The sequence below is a fragment of the Dermochelys coriacea genome, chromosome 9 (genome assembly GCF_009764565.3).
Source record: "Dermochelys coriacea isolate rDerCor1 chromosome 9, rDerCor1.pri.v4, whole genome shotgun sequence".
Lineage (NCBI taxonomy): Eukaryota > Metazoa > Chordata > Testudines > Dermochelyidae > Dermochelys > Dermochelys coriacea.
In genome coordinates this window covers 48,296,200-48,311,886 of record NC_050076.1, presented here as the reverse complement: position 1 = coordinate 48,311,886, position 15,687 = coordinate 48,296,200, and the positions used below count along the sequence as shown (strand labels likewise).

Sequence of the window (15,687 nt, the reverse complement as noted above, 5' to 3'; positions counted from 1 at the left end):
ACATGACATGAGGGTCTATGGAAACTTCCCATGTGAATGATATGGAGCACAGGATTTTACCTGCCTGCACAGTGGGTGCGGGAAGCAAGAAGTCTTACCCGTATGTGCATGTGTGGCTCTCTGTGAGCAGTGGGGAGCCTGGAGTTCTCCATATCTGTCTGACTCCGCATCGATTTCCTGCCTTTCAGGCTTCCTTGGCTGTGTGGAATATCATCCTACGGTTCCTGGGTGAACTCCCGGAGCCAGCAATGTTTGCTAAGAACACCAACAGCAAGAGCAGCTCTGTGATGACGCAAATCTATGACACGCTTGGCAAGAAAAACCAGGTCCAGCTAATGGTCCACAACACTCCAGAACTGGTAAGAGGGAGAAGCCTTTATTTTCAGACTCTTCCCTCTGCTATTGTGCTGCTGTACTGAGTGGTGACAGACGCAAAGGAACACTTGAAGGCTTTAGTACTCCTGCATTTAACACATAGCAATAGCCTTCTCTGCAGAAAGCCAGCCTCATTGGAGGAAACTGTAGCCAGTTCTGGCAGCCAGGGTGAAAACATTCACATACCAGTAGCAGAGTTTAAACACTCTGCCTGCTGCGTGGAGAGCCTCAATTTGAGACAACTCCTATGCATTATGGGCCAGATTTTCAAGCATTAGGCATCCTCACTGTGATGTGGATGGCCAGGTTTTCAAAAGAACTTTGCACCCAATGGACTGAACGCTTGAAAATCTGACCCTGTGTTTAAAAAGACCATTTAGAATATTTTTACTAGCAGTTTTAATAGCATCTTAGAATTTTTTAAATAGTTCTTGTAATTTTACTTCTTCACAAGCGGTTGTAGCTGGAAACAGCCTTTTTCTCCATCTTGCACCTGTCTCGAGAGATCCCTCCTGTAGGAGTCATGTCGGCCCTCTGCAAGTGGCACCTGCAGTATGGCTCTGCACAGGCAATGCAAGTGGAGAACAACCAACACTGGTAATAAGCTTTTTTCTCTTCAATTGAAGATGGCCTCAGCATTATTGGATGTAAGCACTCTAGCCCTCACAAATGAAAAGAGCAGCTCATGCTAGTGACCTACAGGAAAAATTTGGGCACAGTAGTTGTGGTCTGCTCTGCATAAGAAATTACCTGTGGTAAGTTTCAGAGTAGCAGCCGTGTTAGTCTGTATTCGCAAAAAGAAAAGGAGTACTTGTGGCACCTTAGAGACTAACAAATTTATTAGAGCATAAGCTTTCGTGAGCTACAGCTCACTTGAAGTGAGCTGTAGCTCACGAAAGCTTATGCTCTAATAAATTTGTAAGTCTCTAAGGTGCCACAAGTACTCCTTTTCTTTTTACCTGTGGTAAGGTTTTCTATAGAGGAGGCTCTCAACCTATCCAGACGACTGTATCCCTTTCAGGAGTCTGATTTGTCTTTCATACCCAAAGTTTCACCTCACTTAAAAACTACTTGCTTACAAAAGTCAGACATATAAATACAAGGGTCACAGCCCACTGTTACTGAAAAATTGCTGACTTTTTTAACCATATAATTATAAAATAAATTGCAATAAAAATATTATACCTACATTTCAATGTATAGTGTATAAAGCAATATAAACAAGCCATTGTATGAAATTTTAGTTTGTACTGACTTCCCACTAGTGCTTTTAATGTAGCCTGTTGTAAAATTAAGCAAATATCTAGATGAGGTGATGTACCCCTGGAAGACCTCTGTGTACCCCTGGTTGAGAACTACTCTCACATCAGAGTAGTGTCTAAGCAGTTAGATGAACCTTTGGTGACCTACAAGTGATAGAAATAAGGGCTGTTAGCCATAACTTCTGCTTCACGTTCCTGTAGGATCCTGACTTGTGCCTTTAATTATGGCTAAGCGAAATCATGCAGCTAGCAGTGCTTAGTTAGAGCCCCAGAGGACCAATAAGTGGTCTGTCGATGGGAAGGCTTACTGCTGGTGCATCCAATTGTGGCACAGCAGGCTCCCCTCAGCTGGTGCCCCTCTCTTCTCACTCCTCAGCCCTCTGGTGGGGTCAGATATGGTCCCAACCCTTTTGGGGTAAACTCAGTCCTGAATGTCTACAGCCCAGCAGCTTCATGCCAGGTTTTCAGCCTGACTACAGACTTGAATCCTTTCCATTCTTTATCTCCAGGGCCTTCACACATTACCTTTGTCCGGGGGCTGGTAGGGGAACCGAGGCTCTCTCTCTACTCTAGGTTCCAGCCCTGGGACCCTGTAATAAACAACAGGTCTGCCTCTTCAGACCCACTGCTTCCGGCCTGGGCCGCTTCCTCCCACAGCCTGTCTCTAGGCCATTCTACCAGCTCCTCCCCTTCAGATCCCAAAAAGAAAAGCCCCATAGTTATGAGGAACAAGGTATATGTAAGAATCCCTTGCCAGGCCTACCTGACCCTAGGGAGGCTCTAATGCCTAGCAATGTCAGTCACCCTCCAGCCCCAGCCAGGCCTTCATTCAGGCAGTCCTGGGAGAGGCTCTGGCCCCACCAGGCCTTCTTTCAAGGAATTAGCACAAGAGGCCCTCTTCTCTTCCCAGCCAGCTCCTGACTGAGCTGGGCTACCCCTTCTAACTCCTCCCTCCAGGATTAGCACTGCTCCCAGGTGAAGTGGGACAGGGCTAATTGAGCCCACATACTCTCATTAACTCCTTTCCACCTAATGTGGGTTTTGTACACCCTATCCCAGGGTCAAAGAGGGTCTTGCATTTAACATAGTCCTTAAAGCCTCCCCTAGGGGAATGGAGCAAATGGGAGGTTGTGGCCTGGTTGGGGAGTGAATCGAGGACTGGCTGAGCTCACAGAGAACTAAAGTTAATGATGCAGATACCCTGCAATGTAAAACATCCTGATTTTTGCCTTGAAACTAGTTCAGAGTTCATCAGGGTGGCAGAGTCCTGATGAAGATACATTCTATTTCCATTGTTCAGTACACAGTTTAAAATACTGCAAAGGAGATGGTGGAGGCTAATGGGATTTCAGAAGTGTCAAGCCCTGGCATAACTGTTCTGCTTTTGAAGTTAATGGTAAAACTCCCAGTGGGAGCAGAATTAAGCCAATCCTGACCACTTCTGAAAATCACACCCTGAATGGCTGCTCCTAAGAATGTTACCTAGATTTTTCAGACCAAGCCATTGTACCTGAATTCCTGTTTGTGAACAGTTAACTGAATTGCTGAAGAACTATTGTGCTCACAAGATATTAATACTTTTCTATTCTTTTTTTAAAAAAACACATAGGCCCAGTAGAATGCAGAAAGAATGAAACACAATAGTTCAGGTCCTCAGCTGACACAAATCACAGTAGCTCCACTGAAGTCAATTGACACCAGCTAAGATTCTGATTCAGTATTTCTATAACACATTGTCAGAAAGCTGTCACTCCAGAGGCCCTGACACTGGAGAGAAGGTGCTTTGGTTGATGATTCCCTTCACATAGTTCAGCATTTTTCCCCCTGCTTGCCAGTCCTTAATTCACTGGTCTCTATTGCGTTTTGGGCATTGAACTAGTTTTCTGTCATGACCGTGTCTATTTTAGGGAGACTACAGAAGGGATAACAGAGTCTCCAAGGGGATTTCCTCCATGAAACTGAAACGTTCCTCAAAGCTGACAGGAAAGGTAAGAGGCAGACATCAATGTAACTTTCCCCACGTATCTTTGCCAGGCCTGCTGCCTCCCAATGCTGACAAGCGCTACGGGCTGCCTGTCCTCGGGCTAAAAATTCTCTCCCCAGGCAGCTCCAGGGCCAGCCATTCCCTGTGTATGGAACTCCTGCTCTGCTACTTTCCACTGAGGTTATTCATGTCCTGACAGGTGCCCCTTCCTCCAGCCCTGCCAGCCCTTCCTGCTCCTGTTGAAGAGTGGCTCTTCTGCACAATGAGCCCCGCATTATTAACAGTTGTATTATATAGGGTGCCTAAAGGCCTTGCTTGGGGCCCCATTGTGCTATGTGCTGCATAGATACAGTGAGTGTTCTACCTTCAACAGCTTACAGTCCTCCCCTGCCTCCTCTTAGGCAATTCCTCCAGAGCAGAGACTGTGCATCCTTTTCCACTCAGTGACGAAAATCTTTCCCTCTCATGCACCTTTGAACACTCCCTAGGCCCTATTGTGCTTACACAGGGTGGTTCAAATTCAGATTTTCTCCAGTCCTTTTCTGAAGAACAATCCCTCCCCCAGTTCTCGCTCACAGATGTCTTAGCCTCTTCTAATCCTTGCAACTGGGAGATTCCAGGCTGAGCTTCCTACTCTTCCAGAGCAAGGACAGGCCTTTCTTGCACCAGGACATTGAACTAGAGCTGGTTGAAAAACAACAAATGTCATAAAAATGTCCAAATTGTTTCTATTTTGCAGTGTTTAAAATGAACCCGTACCCATTTTTCACCACTTTTCTAATTGAAATTTGCATTGATAGTGTTACTGAAAATTGCCATTTACCAGTTTTCAGTAAATGAAAAAAAATGGATATGTTCGATAGAAAATGTGATGAAAAGCTTCACACAAAAAAATAAATGTAGAAAACCAAAGTTATTTACACTATTTGTCATTGTTTGTGAAAAGACCATTTTTTCAAGGAAAAAAAAATGAAAAATTTCAACCAACTTTATTGTTAACACTGTTCAGAAGGGAAGGACACCACCCCACCCCCACACACAGTTTGGTATGACTAATACAAAGTCCTGTGTTCTATTTTCCCATTCCCAGTGTTCAGGCTTCAGATGAGAAGGTGATGCTAGTGTTTCATTTTACTTATTTTAGACAAACTACTCTTTGAAAGAGAATGACTACTGACCGCAGTCCTTAGGCTGGTCACAATGTATGAACAGCTCTACTGAGCACATAACATAGTGTAGCACATTGGCTTTGGGTGCATGAATGAGGAAAGGAGGCTGCTTGCTAGTGCATGGTTCACTGAAAGGATAAGGGACCTACCACTAACACCAGCTAGAAGAGTTCTGCTTTGGCACTAGAGGGAAAGGTTTGTGCGGCTGAAAATGAAGGAGCAGCTTTCTAGTTCTGGCTCTTCAGAGATGTTCTTTAATAACTGTCTCAGTTGATGCAGAACATAGATCCTTTATATCTATCTAGATCAGGGGTGGGCAAACTTTTTGGCTCGAGGGCCACATTGGGGTGTGAAACTGTATGGAGGGCTGGGTAGGGAAGGCTGTGCCTCCCCAAACAGCCTGGCCCCCCCTCCCACTATCCGACGCCTCCCACTTCCCGCTCCCCGACTGCCCCCCTCAGAACCCTTGACCCATCCAACCCCCCTTGCTCCTTGTCCCCTGACTGCCCCCCCATCCAGAACCCCACCCCCTATCCAACCCTCCCTGCTCCTTGTCCCCGACTGCCCCCTCCTGGGACCCCTGCTCCAACCGCCTCTCCGGGATACCACCCCCTATCCAACCCCCCTGCTCCTTGTCCCCTGACTGTCCCCCAGAGCCCCCTGCCTCTTATCCAAACCCCTGGCCCCGGCCCTGGCCCAGTCCCCTTACCATACCGCTCAGAGCAGCATATCTGGCAGCCACGCCACGCAGTCGGAGCCAGACACGCTGCTGCACTGCCCTGCATGAGTGCGCAGCCCCACTGCCCAGAATGCTGCCTGCATGACTGTGGGGGAGGGGCTGGGGGCTAGCCTCCCGGGCCAGGAGCTCAGGGGCTGGGCAGGTCGGTCCCACGGGCTGGAGTTTGCGCACCTCTGATCTAGATGTTTACAGAATACTCATCACTATGATTATATGAGTACAACAGGGACTTCATGCTATTGCAGAGCCAAAGGTCACAGTAGAGCTAAGTAGAACCAGCTAGTCAGTGAAAATAATGCTGCAGCAATAAGAAAAGAAGTACTTTTGGCACCTTAGAGACTAACAAATTTATTTGAGCATAAGCTTTCGTGAGCTACAGTACTCCTTTTCTTTTTGTGAATACAGACTAACATGGCTGCTACTCTGAAAGCTGCAGCAATCGATATTTTGGGTTAATTTACATTGAAATAATGATGCTCTGGTCAGCTCTCAGCTGTCACTGGGTTATGCTGGGAATGTTTTGGCTGTAGAGATACAGTAGAGGCATCTATTCCTGGAGCCAGTTGCAACTGGTTGACTAGAACAAAAGAAGAGCTACTGAGAATTCTGCCTTTCTGTTTCAGGTGGTGAGCCAGCTGAACAGTCGGGAGGAGCTAATCCAGGAGCAGAGCACAATCTTGGATAGACCGATGTCCAACCTTGAAAAAGTGCACTTCATTATCGGCAATGCAATCCTGCGCCCTGCCATCAGGTATGTAACTTGCACCTGTCATCAAAGGCCAGCCACCCACAGCTACAAAACCATCCAGAGCTCTCTTTCCAAATCCTGCTATCAACTCCCATTAACTGAGGAGTTGGGGCTCAATTCATCTCTGAGGAAGTCTGTCTAAATTCCAGAGTAACCAGCTACTCCCAAGAGGTTCTCTCACTACTGTCTGCTGGAACCACCTTCCTCCCTGCCTGCCTGTCCTGCCATTTTTGATGGGATCAGTGTCCATCTTACTGGTTCTCTCACCTATATCAACCTCTGTCGCTGAACATCTCAGGGGTATGCAGTAGGGCCCGCTTTTGTGCTGTAGCCTGCCAAAAGCTCAAATGTCTGATGCAACACCAGGTTTAGAAAATCTGACCTAAGAGGAAAGGTTGAAAGAATTGGGCATGTTTAGTCTAGCGAAGGGGGGGACATGCCAAGAGTTTCAAATAGGTAAATGGTTGTTATAAAGAGGACTCCGATCAATTGTTCTCCATATCCACCAAGAGCAGGCCAAATAGTAATTGGCTTAATTAGCATCAAGGGGGATTTAAATTAGATGTCAGGAAAAACATTCTAACGCTAAAGGGCAGTTAAGTACTGAATATGCTTCCAAGGTAGAGTGTTCTTATATCCCCAGTGATGGGGATTCCACAAATTAGACAAACAGCTGCCAGGGATGGCCTAGGTTTACTTGGTCCTGCCTCAGCGCAGGAGCTGGACTAGATGACCACACGAGGTCCTTTCCACCCCTACATTTCTATGTTTTTTATTCTTCTTCTTCACCCTAACTTGGTCTGGGCTGTCTACCTGATTCTTTGACTTCAATTGACATACTCCTGGGACAGATCCTCAGCTGGTATAAATTATCTTCAATGGAGCTATTATAGTTTATGCTAGCTGAAAATTGGCCCCCAATGTCCTTGTTTCATACGCTTCCTGCCCATGGTCCCAGTGGTTGGGCAGAGCTCCTCTGCCCTGTGTTCTGTGTCCATGTTTCTATCCAGGGAACTAAGTTATTTTAAGAGACATTTTTAATGTTGCTTCTCTTTTCCCCACTGGAATATTCTTTAGTGCTTTTTGCCCATGCTTCCACTATGCTCTCGCTAGCTTGCATTTTCACAGGTTGCACATTGCCACACTAGTTAACTCCAACATTAGCTTTGATTTCTCTGAAAGCTTCTTATTTAAAATCCCAACTACTAGACTCTCTCCCTTGTGTTCTTTCATGATGCCAAAGTGACAACTATCCTGCTTGTTTATATAGAGCCATTCTAAAATCATCTACACTTTCCCTGGGTTTCTGTCCATGGTGGTCAAAGCCTGCACATTCATGTCTGATGTTCCTGTAGACAATGGAGTGCTTGCCCCCTGGGAGCTGGACTGAAACTCGCAAACTCATTTCATATAAGCCACCAAAGAGCTGTCCAATGGTAACAGCCTTTGGTCACAGTCAGGCTGGACTGGACATAGAATATCAGGGTTGGAAGGGACCTCAGGAGGTCATCTAGCCCAACGTCCTGCTCAAAGCAGGACCAATCCCCAGTTTTTGCCCCAGATCCCTAAATGGCCCCCTCAAGGATTGAACTCACAACCCTGGGTTTAGCAGGCCAATGCTCAAACCACTGAGCTATCCCTCTCCCCCCCACCCCCCGGACATACAACATCCATGAGGACAAGGCACTGTAGGATTAACTTCCTTGTGCAAGAGGCACTGCACTGAGATTCAGAACATTCTGACTTCCTGTGTGACTTGGGCAAGTCAATCACTCTCTCTTTGCCTCAGATCCCCACCTGTGAGATTGGATGATGATACAGGAATAGTTCCTACCTCCGAGCTATCGGGAGGCTGGATTTCTGAATGAGGGGGAGGTGCCTTAAGCACCGTAGAAAAGGAACTAAATAAAATATACTGAGCTGACACAAAGGTAATTTTAAAGGGCTGAAATGGTCAGTCTGAATGCTGCAGGGATCCATCAAGCCACAGTTTGATGGCATAATGTCCATCATTCTCTTTGACAGTGTAATCAGCATGTGTCTTGTTACAGAGATGAGATTTACTGCCAGATCTGCAAGCAGCTCTCTGAAAACAACAATAAGAGCAGTCGAGCTCGAGGCTGGATCCTCCTCTCACTTTGCCTGGGCTGTTTCCCTCCCTCAGACAAGTTTGTGAAGGTATCGTGCCCTCATTTCCTGGACCAGGTCTTGGGGGCTTGTTTGTTGTTGTATTTGGCTACAATATGTAGAATTAACTGTTTGGTTGCTATAGTGACTGGTGGTAGGATGGAGGCAGAAACTCCCCCACATCAATACATAAATCTCCAGTATTGTACCCTTCACCCTCCCTCAGACATAAATACACAAGTCAGAGATTCAGCTGCTGCATAGACTTCAGTGCTCTGACTTCATTTGAGTTACTCCAGGTTGCTTCAGAAGCGCTATACCAATTTACACCTGCTGAGGATCTGACCCATACTGTACATCTTACAGGCATTTGTAATGCGGCAGGAGGGGAATAGTTAAAAAGTAAAGATCAGTAGCAACTCCCTCACCGCAGATTACTCTGCAAGTGTTCCTCCCCTCTCTCTCTGCAAAGCCAAAGACCCAGTCCAAACGGAATATATGGGGCATGGACAAGATGCGTACATCCCTGCTGTCATTCCACTGATGGCAGTGGGGCCTGATTCCGATCTCATCCACACCATTTTCACAGTGGTGTAATTCCACTGCCTACTTCAATGGCATTATTAATGATTTAGGGGAGAGATCCAAATCAGGCCCAGTTACCGCAGGGATGAATTCAACACAACAGGCCTGATTCTGATCTCTTGCTGGTGCAACATAGGAGTAGCTAATTTGAAGTTAAGTAAGTAAGTGAGATTGAGTCAGGCCTACTGTCTCCAAAAGTTTCTTTACAGCCCACAGTCGATTACAGTGGAGCCTATTTTAGCATCCTGCTCTTCCAATGATTGGTCCCTGATCCTTCAGAGGAAGGTAAAACACCGTAATACCCCTGGCCAGTTGTTCCGGGCTGCATGTTGGAACGGAAATAGTGCCGTTCCTGATTTACAGAGATATGAGCACTCTGCCCCCTGAAGCATGAGGTCTGCAGGAGGCTTCTAGACTGACCTGTGGATTCAGATAACAGGCCAAATTTCCAGAGAGGGTCCTGAGGTCCATGTGCAATTAAGCACCCATGTTTGCATGTTTCGTTACTGCAATTCTGTGCAAACAGTAGGACTGCATGGACAAAGGATGCCCTTGGTATCATGCAGTCGCGTGCATTTGCAATAATAATTCCAATCATAGTGAGCAATTGGCACAGATCTTACTCCCTGTTGAGGGTTTAGCTCTGCATATCACTACAGATACTTCTAGTGCAAAATTCCTTGAACTTCACTGAATTGACAGGCTAGTGTAAGCTCTGCAGGAGTTGAAGATTGATTTCTCCATAGAAATCTTAATGGATGACTAAGTAATATGATTAGAAAATGCCAAGAAAACCAGTGCAATGCATTGGCAAGTTGGTTTGGGAAGAGCTATTATAGAATCAGGCTGATCTGATCTACTGGCCCTTGTGAGACACCAGTTCTTTAGCAACATCTGCGTTTCCTAACTGTCTCTTATGTTTTGTACATCCAGTACCTGCTGAATTTCATCCGCAGTGGGCCCACAGGCTACGCGCCGTATTGTGCTGAACGGCTGAAGCGCACCTATGCCAATGGAGCGCGGGCTGAACCTCCCAGCTGGCTGGAATTACAGGTAGTTTCTCTCTCATCAGTGGGTTCTCAGTTACATATCTGTGTGTTCATGTTGAATGGTATTCACTTGTCTTCACTGGCTGATCTTTCCAAGTCCAGGAACTGAAAGACAGTAAACCTGCTCTGGCTATGCTGTTAGACATGCCCAGTTGTAGTCACTCCTTGCCAGGTGGACTAGCAAAATCAGGACTTTGTCATAATGCATCAGATCCATAAGATTGGTGACCAGTTGTGTGCTGCTGCATTTGCTGTCCTTTTGATGAAGCTGCAAGATGGGTGCGGAGCTGTTTTTTATTCTCTTTTCCTTTGTATGGGCCCTGCAAACTGAGGCCGGGCCTACACTAAAAAGTTAGGTCGACCCAGCTACATTGCTCAGGGGTGTGAAAAGTCCTCAAATCCAAGAATTCTGTCAAACTAGATACTGCCTCTGGGGGAGATGGATTAACTACAGCAAGGGGAGAGCCTCTCCCATCGCTATAGTGAGTGTCTACACTGATGCACTACAGCAGCATTTCTAGTGAAGATGTCACCTCACTTAATGAGCTGAGATCTCAAACATGATTGTGACCATGGTGTAAAGTTGGTGCAGAGAGAGCTCTTAAATCTAAATGACTCCTCCATTCTCCTTGGGAAAGTGGGCTCTGCCTCTGATTCTTCTCATTCACTTAATTCTGGCTAACAGGCAACAAAGCAGAAGAAACCCATTGTATTTAATGTCACGTTGATGAATGGCCAAAGCATCACGGTTCCTGCAGATTCAGCCTCCATTGCCAAAGAGATCTGCCAGTTGGTAGCTGATAAAATAACGCTGAAGGACACGTTTGGTTTTTCACTCTACATTGCTGTGTATGACAAGGTAAAGTATTGAAATCCATCCTGAAATCCTCAAACTCCTCCCCAGGAATGGCCTCTAATAACCCTCCAGAAGCTTCTCCCCAGGGAATGACCTCGAATAATCCTCCACAAGCTCCGCACTGGGAATCCCCTCTAATATCTGTCCCACCTGGCTCAGGACTCCCTTACAGCACTGTTTCTACTCTCTTGCTTTTTGTCCCTTTCAACTGTTGACAGTTCTCCTCCATCTGCCCTGCTTGGGCATTCTTGTTTTCCATCATAGATATTCCCCTCTCATGGCTGTCAGTACTTCTCAGCCCTACACAGGGTAGAGTTCCATTTTCCGTGCTCCAAGTCCTAGGAGCTGCTCATGCATTTTGCCATCAGTGGTGCTTAACCCAAACCTTGGGACAGTTGCCTGCAGTCCCCATGACGCACAGCCTTGTAATTCACATGCTGTCACTCTGCACATCCTTTCCCACTATATTGTTATGCTAATGAAGTACTGGCTTAGAGCAGCATGTGGTCTGGGTGCTCAGAGTTGGGCTCTAAACTCAGTGGGCTGAACTCAGAAGTGACACCATTGTGTAAAATAAACCACCAATGCAAGTGCAAGTAAGTGGATGTATGCTAAACCCTGAGGGGGCAGAGGTGCATGGCTGTAGCAGGAAAAACAAAAAGATGGGTGTATGATAAAGCAGTCCTACTTCTGGACCCCCTTACCTTTACCTTCCTGGTTGTTTTTCCAGACACCACCGTGCCCTGGTATGTAAGTTACACCCACTTTTACCAGTGTGTAACTTGCCTGGTCCTATCCAGGACCCCTCTGAACTAGCCCATCATAGGAACTGGGACATCTTCGTTGTTAGCAGACAGGGGCGTTCTAATCTATTGTCACTCACTAAATTACAAATCAGGCCTTTCCCTGAAGCTGATTATCCCTCTGCTCTTAGGTCTGGTCACTGGGTAGCGGCCGGGATCATGTCATGGATGCCATCTCCCAGTGCGAGCAGCTGGTGAAGGAGCAGGGTGCCCATGAACGCAATACTCCATGGCGCCTCTACTTCCGGAAAGAGATCTTCACTCCCTGGCACAACTCGAAGGAAGATCCAGTCAGCACGGAGCTCATTTACCACCAGATCATTCGCGGGATCCGGTTTGGAGAATACCGCTGTGAGAAGGTGGGGTTCCTGATTGCCCTTTGCGTGGGGGCAGTAGGACATAGGCGCTTCCAAAGGGGATAAGCAGAGGAGGGCAGGCTGATGGAGGTGTGTCCAATCACCCTCTCAATGGGCACTTTTCCAAATGATGGTGCCAGCAGCCCGGCCAGAGTATGATGTAAGGTAAGCTGCATCTGCCAGCTCACATTGGATGCTACATACGCCCTGAGGAGTTGCTTGGGTTCTATTTTAATATTGACTTGATTGTCCTGCTTGGCACTGTGACCGCATCCTAGGTCATCTCTCTTCCTACTGTATTGCTGCCTACGGCAGCCATGCTGAGAGCAGAAAAATGACTGTTGCTATACTGACTCCAGACTGTGTAGTGTTGGATCAGAAGAATACCCAGCTCTTGTGTAGCATGTCTCATCTGTGGATCTCAAAGGGTAGTAGGACTCAGCTATGACTTTCCAGGCTTCATTTAACCAGCTGAATTGTTGCAGGAGGAGGATTTGGTGGAGGTAGGAGCAAAATATTGCTACATTCAGTTTGGGGACTCCATCCACAATGTGCTGGTTCAGAAGCTACTCCAGGACTTCATCCCAGCCAAGCTGCTGAAGTCAAAGCCCCAGGAGAAGTGGGTGAGCCTCATAACGTATGCACATGCCAAGGTATGGACCTCGCATTACACTGTGAATTGATCTTGAGCCTCCAAGACCCTGTGTTAAGCTCCAGCTTCTACTTCTTTAATTAATGAATTCCATTTATAACATGCCCATTGGTGTGAGGTGTCCCAAGGAGCAGTAGTGAGAGGCGCGCTGGCTGGTGCCTAGAGATTTGTCAGAGAGCAGTAAGAAGTATCTCCATGCATGTGCCCTGCATGGTTCGTTAGGGAGGAGCAGGAAGAGGGGCCATGCTGTCTCCTCTGGGAGCAGAAAGAGGCAGTACAGTTTATTTCTGCAGCCACTCAGGGTGTTTGTTTTTTGTTTTTTTTAAAGAGTCACCACTGGTGGCTGCTGTGGCGATTGATTCAGAGTAGACGCGACATGGGATGGTTGGTGTTTATGCATATTATGCTCCCTGTTCTATTGGCAAGATGGATTATACTGATTAATTGTATTAGTATTTCTATGACACACACTGTGTGTTAAACCCTTAACAGACAACTAAGGAGATGAGATCCCAGTCCAGGGGAGCTTAGAATCCAAATAGCTGCCTGTGCCATTAGCTGTGTCTGAATGGGACAGCTCATGTCCATGGAGACTGCCTGTGGTTTGATTTTTTGCAGGTGAAATTGGGTCCAATTCTGCAAAGTGCTGAACTCCCTAAGAAGTCTAGGGAGTTGAGGGCTCTCTGCACCTTGCAGGGTTGGTCCTGCTCCTGTGCGTCTTTGGGTGTTGCACTTCAGTATGTGTACCTTGTACAAGATCTGCATACAAGAAGCCATGGCCTTGTTTTTGTGTTGTAGGCCCCATATACACAGGACCGGCTTTCCCCTCAGAGCGTGAAGGAGCAGCTAGTGGATTTTGCCCGTTTTCAGTGGCCTTTGCTCTTTTCTAGGTTCTTAGAAGTCACCAGATTTTCAGGTAACAACAGCAGTGAGTGGGTGAGGGGATAGGAACAGGATAAAGAGAGAAGGGCTGAACAATATCTATAAATGGGCTATTTCTGCCTTTCCAGGGCCCAGTCTGCCCAAGAACCACTTCATAGTAGCCATTAACTGGAAAGGGATCTGCTTCCTAGATGAGTCAGAAAAGCGGCTCCTTGATCTGTCCTTCCCAGAAATCACTGGAATACACACCAACAGGTTAGTCCCCTGGACTGGCAAGATCCAGAGAAAACAGCTGCCTCTCAGCCTAGACTCAGCCAACAGCTCTCCATGGAGGATGGAGATTCTCTTCCCCTCGCTCCCCAAGAAAAGTGGTTGTTCTGGGTCTGGGTCAGCATCCATCCTTGGGACACGTCCAGAGAGTTTTTGAATGAATGAACTTCCCCAGTCAGTCCAGGGAAAGATCATCCTTCCAGGTCAGGACTGAGGTGCATTAGTGTGAGGGAAGCCTTACATTGAATTAATTCACTGCTCACTCCAGGAGACGGATGCTCCTCAGTGCCTAGAATGAGGTAACTTTGTGGAGACACATGGGGCAGCTGAACCAACATGTGATGCTCTCAAGAGAGAGTGAGCCAGAGTTTCACTCACCTACTTTCAAGAAGTTGAGTCAGGAGCTCCTAACTCCTGTTAGTGCTAATGCATGCCCAGGAAGTTCCTGCCCCTGTGGGGAGGCTTTGCCTGCCTTGAGCTGCAGATAGAGAGCTTGTGTATGGATGTAGCAAAAAGGTGATACAAGCTTTGCAGATGTTCCAGTAACGAACCACTCTGGATCCGCAGGGCAGTGAAGTCTTTTGGGCAGAGCTGCACTCTCATCACGCTGCGGGCAGAGGAGTTTGTCCTGACGTCTGTCCACAGTGTTGTCATCGCAGAGCTAGTGGTCCTGTTTCTGGAAGGACTGAAGAAGAGGTCCCAGTATGCTGTGGCCATGCAGGAGAGCAAGCAGCAAGGTTAGTCTGACAAGCCTTCTCTTGGGCAGGTAGAAGTCTTGTAAGAACCCCCAGTAAGCACTCAAAAGAGCTAAAAGAGAAGCAGGAAAGCTCAAGGAGACAGAAACTTTACTCCAGTAAGAGCCAGTAATGAACACCATAATGAGCCAGTGTGTCAGGCACCATGGTTCAGCCTCCCTAAAAATCAACAAATTGACCTTCCTTCCCCCTGCGCTGCTGTTTGCTCCCTCTTGGACACTGCATAGTCCAGGAACTCCACCTGCCACATTCACTTCATTCTCATTCGTGAGCTCTTTTCCCTGCATCATTGCCAGTCCCCGGGACCCATTCTGTTGCCATCACAATCAGTGTAAGTTTTGCTATTGACCTCAGTGGGAGCAGGCTCAGGCTGCCAGAGGACGTGTAGGTGACTGCTCTAAAAAGTGGTATTGTATGATCAGCCATTGTTACACAAATCGCTTCCTACTGGTAACTGAGCCCAGGCCTTGCAAACTCATTTTACTTGTCTTTATGATTGAAATCCCCTGTATTTTCTTCTGACATTATAAAGCCTGAATAGGGTACTATAGCTCTCTTTGTTTCCAGGGGACCCTGCCATTCTGCCCTTCAAGAAGGGGGACTTGCTGATTCTGACCCAGGACAAAGGGCTGGAAGGAAATCGTGGTGACTGGGCCTATGCTCAAAATGAAAGGACTGCAAAGATGGGGATTGTGTCTTTGGAAGCAATCTATATTATCCCTTCCATTGCAAAACCATCTAGCCAAGTGCTGGTAAGGAGCATGTGCTGGGGACACAGACAATAATAGAATGGTCTTCAGGCCTTGCACACCCAGGGATGAATGGCATGACAGTACTGAATGCGACTGTTCATTGGAATATGAGTGGTCCTCCCAACTTAGACCAGGTTGATGCCTTTCAGAGGAGCAACAAATGACTCAGAATTAAATGCAAAAACAGACAAAACAAACAAAACCCTTAGTCCAACAGTGAGGATAGATTTCAGTTGCACAAAAGGCATAAGTTTCCAGATGATGGCACATACAGCAGCCATAACTCCATGCCCTTTGTCTTTGTATGAATTTATACAGTTAAT

General features: G+C 46.9%; 1 protein-coding gene across 1 annotated transcript in view; it reads left to right on the top strand.

The window, feature by feature from the left end:
• Window positions 1-15,687, top strand: part of MYO7B (myosin VIIB) — an 85,021-nt gene that overhangs the window by 42,441 nt on the left and 26,893 nt on the right. The window contains exons 25-36 of the mRNA XM_043492763.1: window positions 189-359; window positions 3,545-3,625; window positions 6,153-6,280; window positions 8,329-8,455; window positions 9,923-10,042; window positions 10,724-10,897; window positions 11,829-12,056; window positions 12,539-12,706; window positions 13,504-13,621; window positions 13,716-13,842; window positions 14,425-14,594; window positions 15,180-15,364. Of these exons, the coding sequence (XP_043348698.1) occupies window positions 189-359; window positions 3,545-3,625; window positions 6,153-6,280; window positions 8,329-8,455; window positions 9,923-10,042; window positions 10,724-10,897; window positions 11,829-12,056; window positions 12,539-12,706; window positions 13,504-13,621; window positions 13,716-13,842; window positions 14,425-14,594; window positions 15,180-15,364 (1,797 nt within the window). The remainder of the gene's footprint in view (window positions 1-188; window positions 360-3,544; window positions 3,626-6,152; window positions 6,281-8,328; window positions 8,456-9,922; window positions 10,043-10,723; window positions 10,898-11,828; window positions 12,057-12,538; window positions 12,707-13,503; window positions 13,622-13,715; window positions 13,843-14,424; window positions 14,595-15,179; window positions 15,365-15,687) is intronic.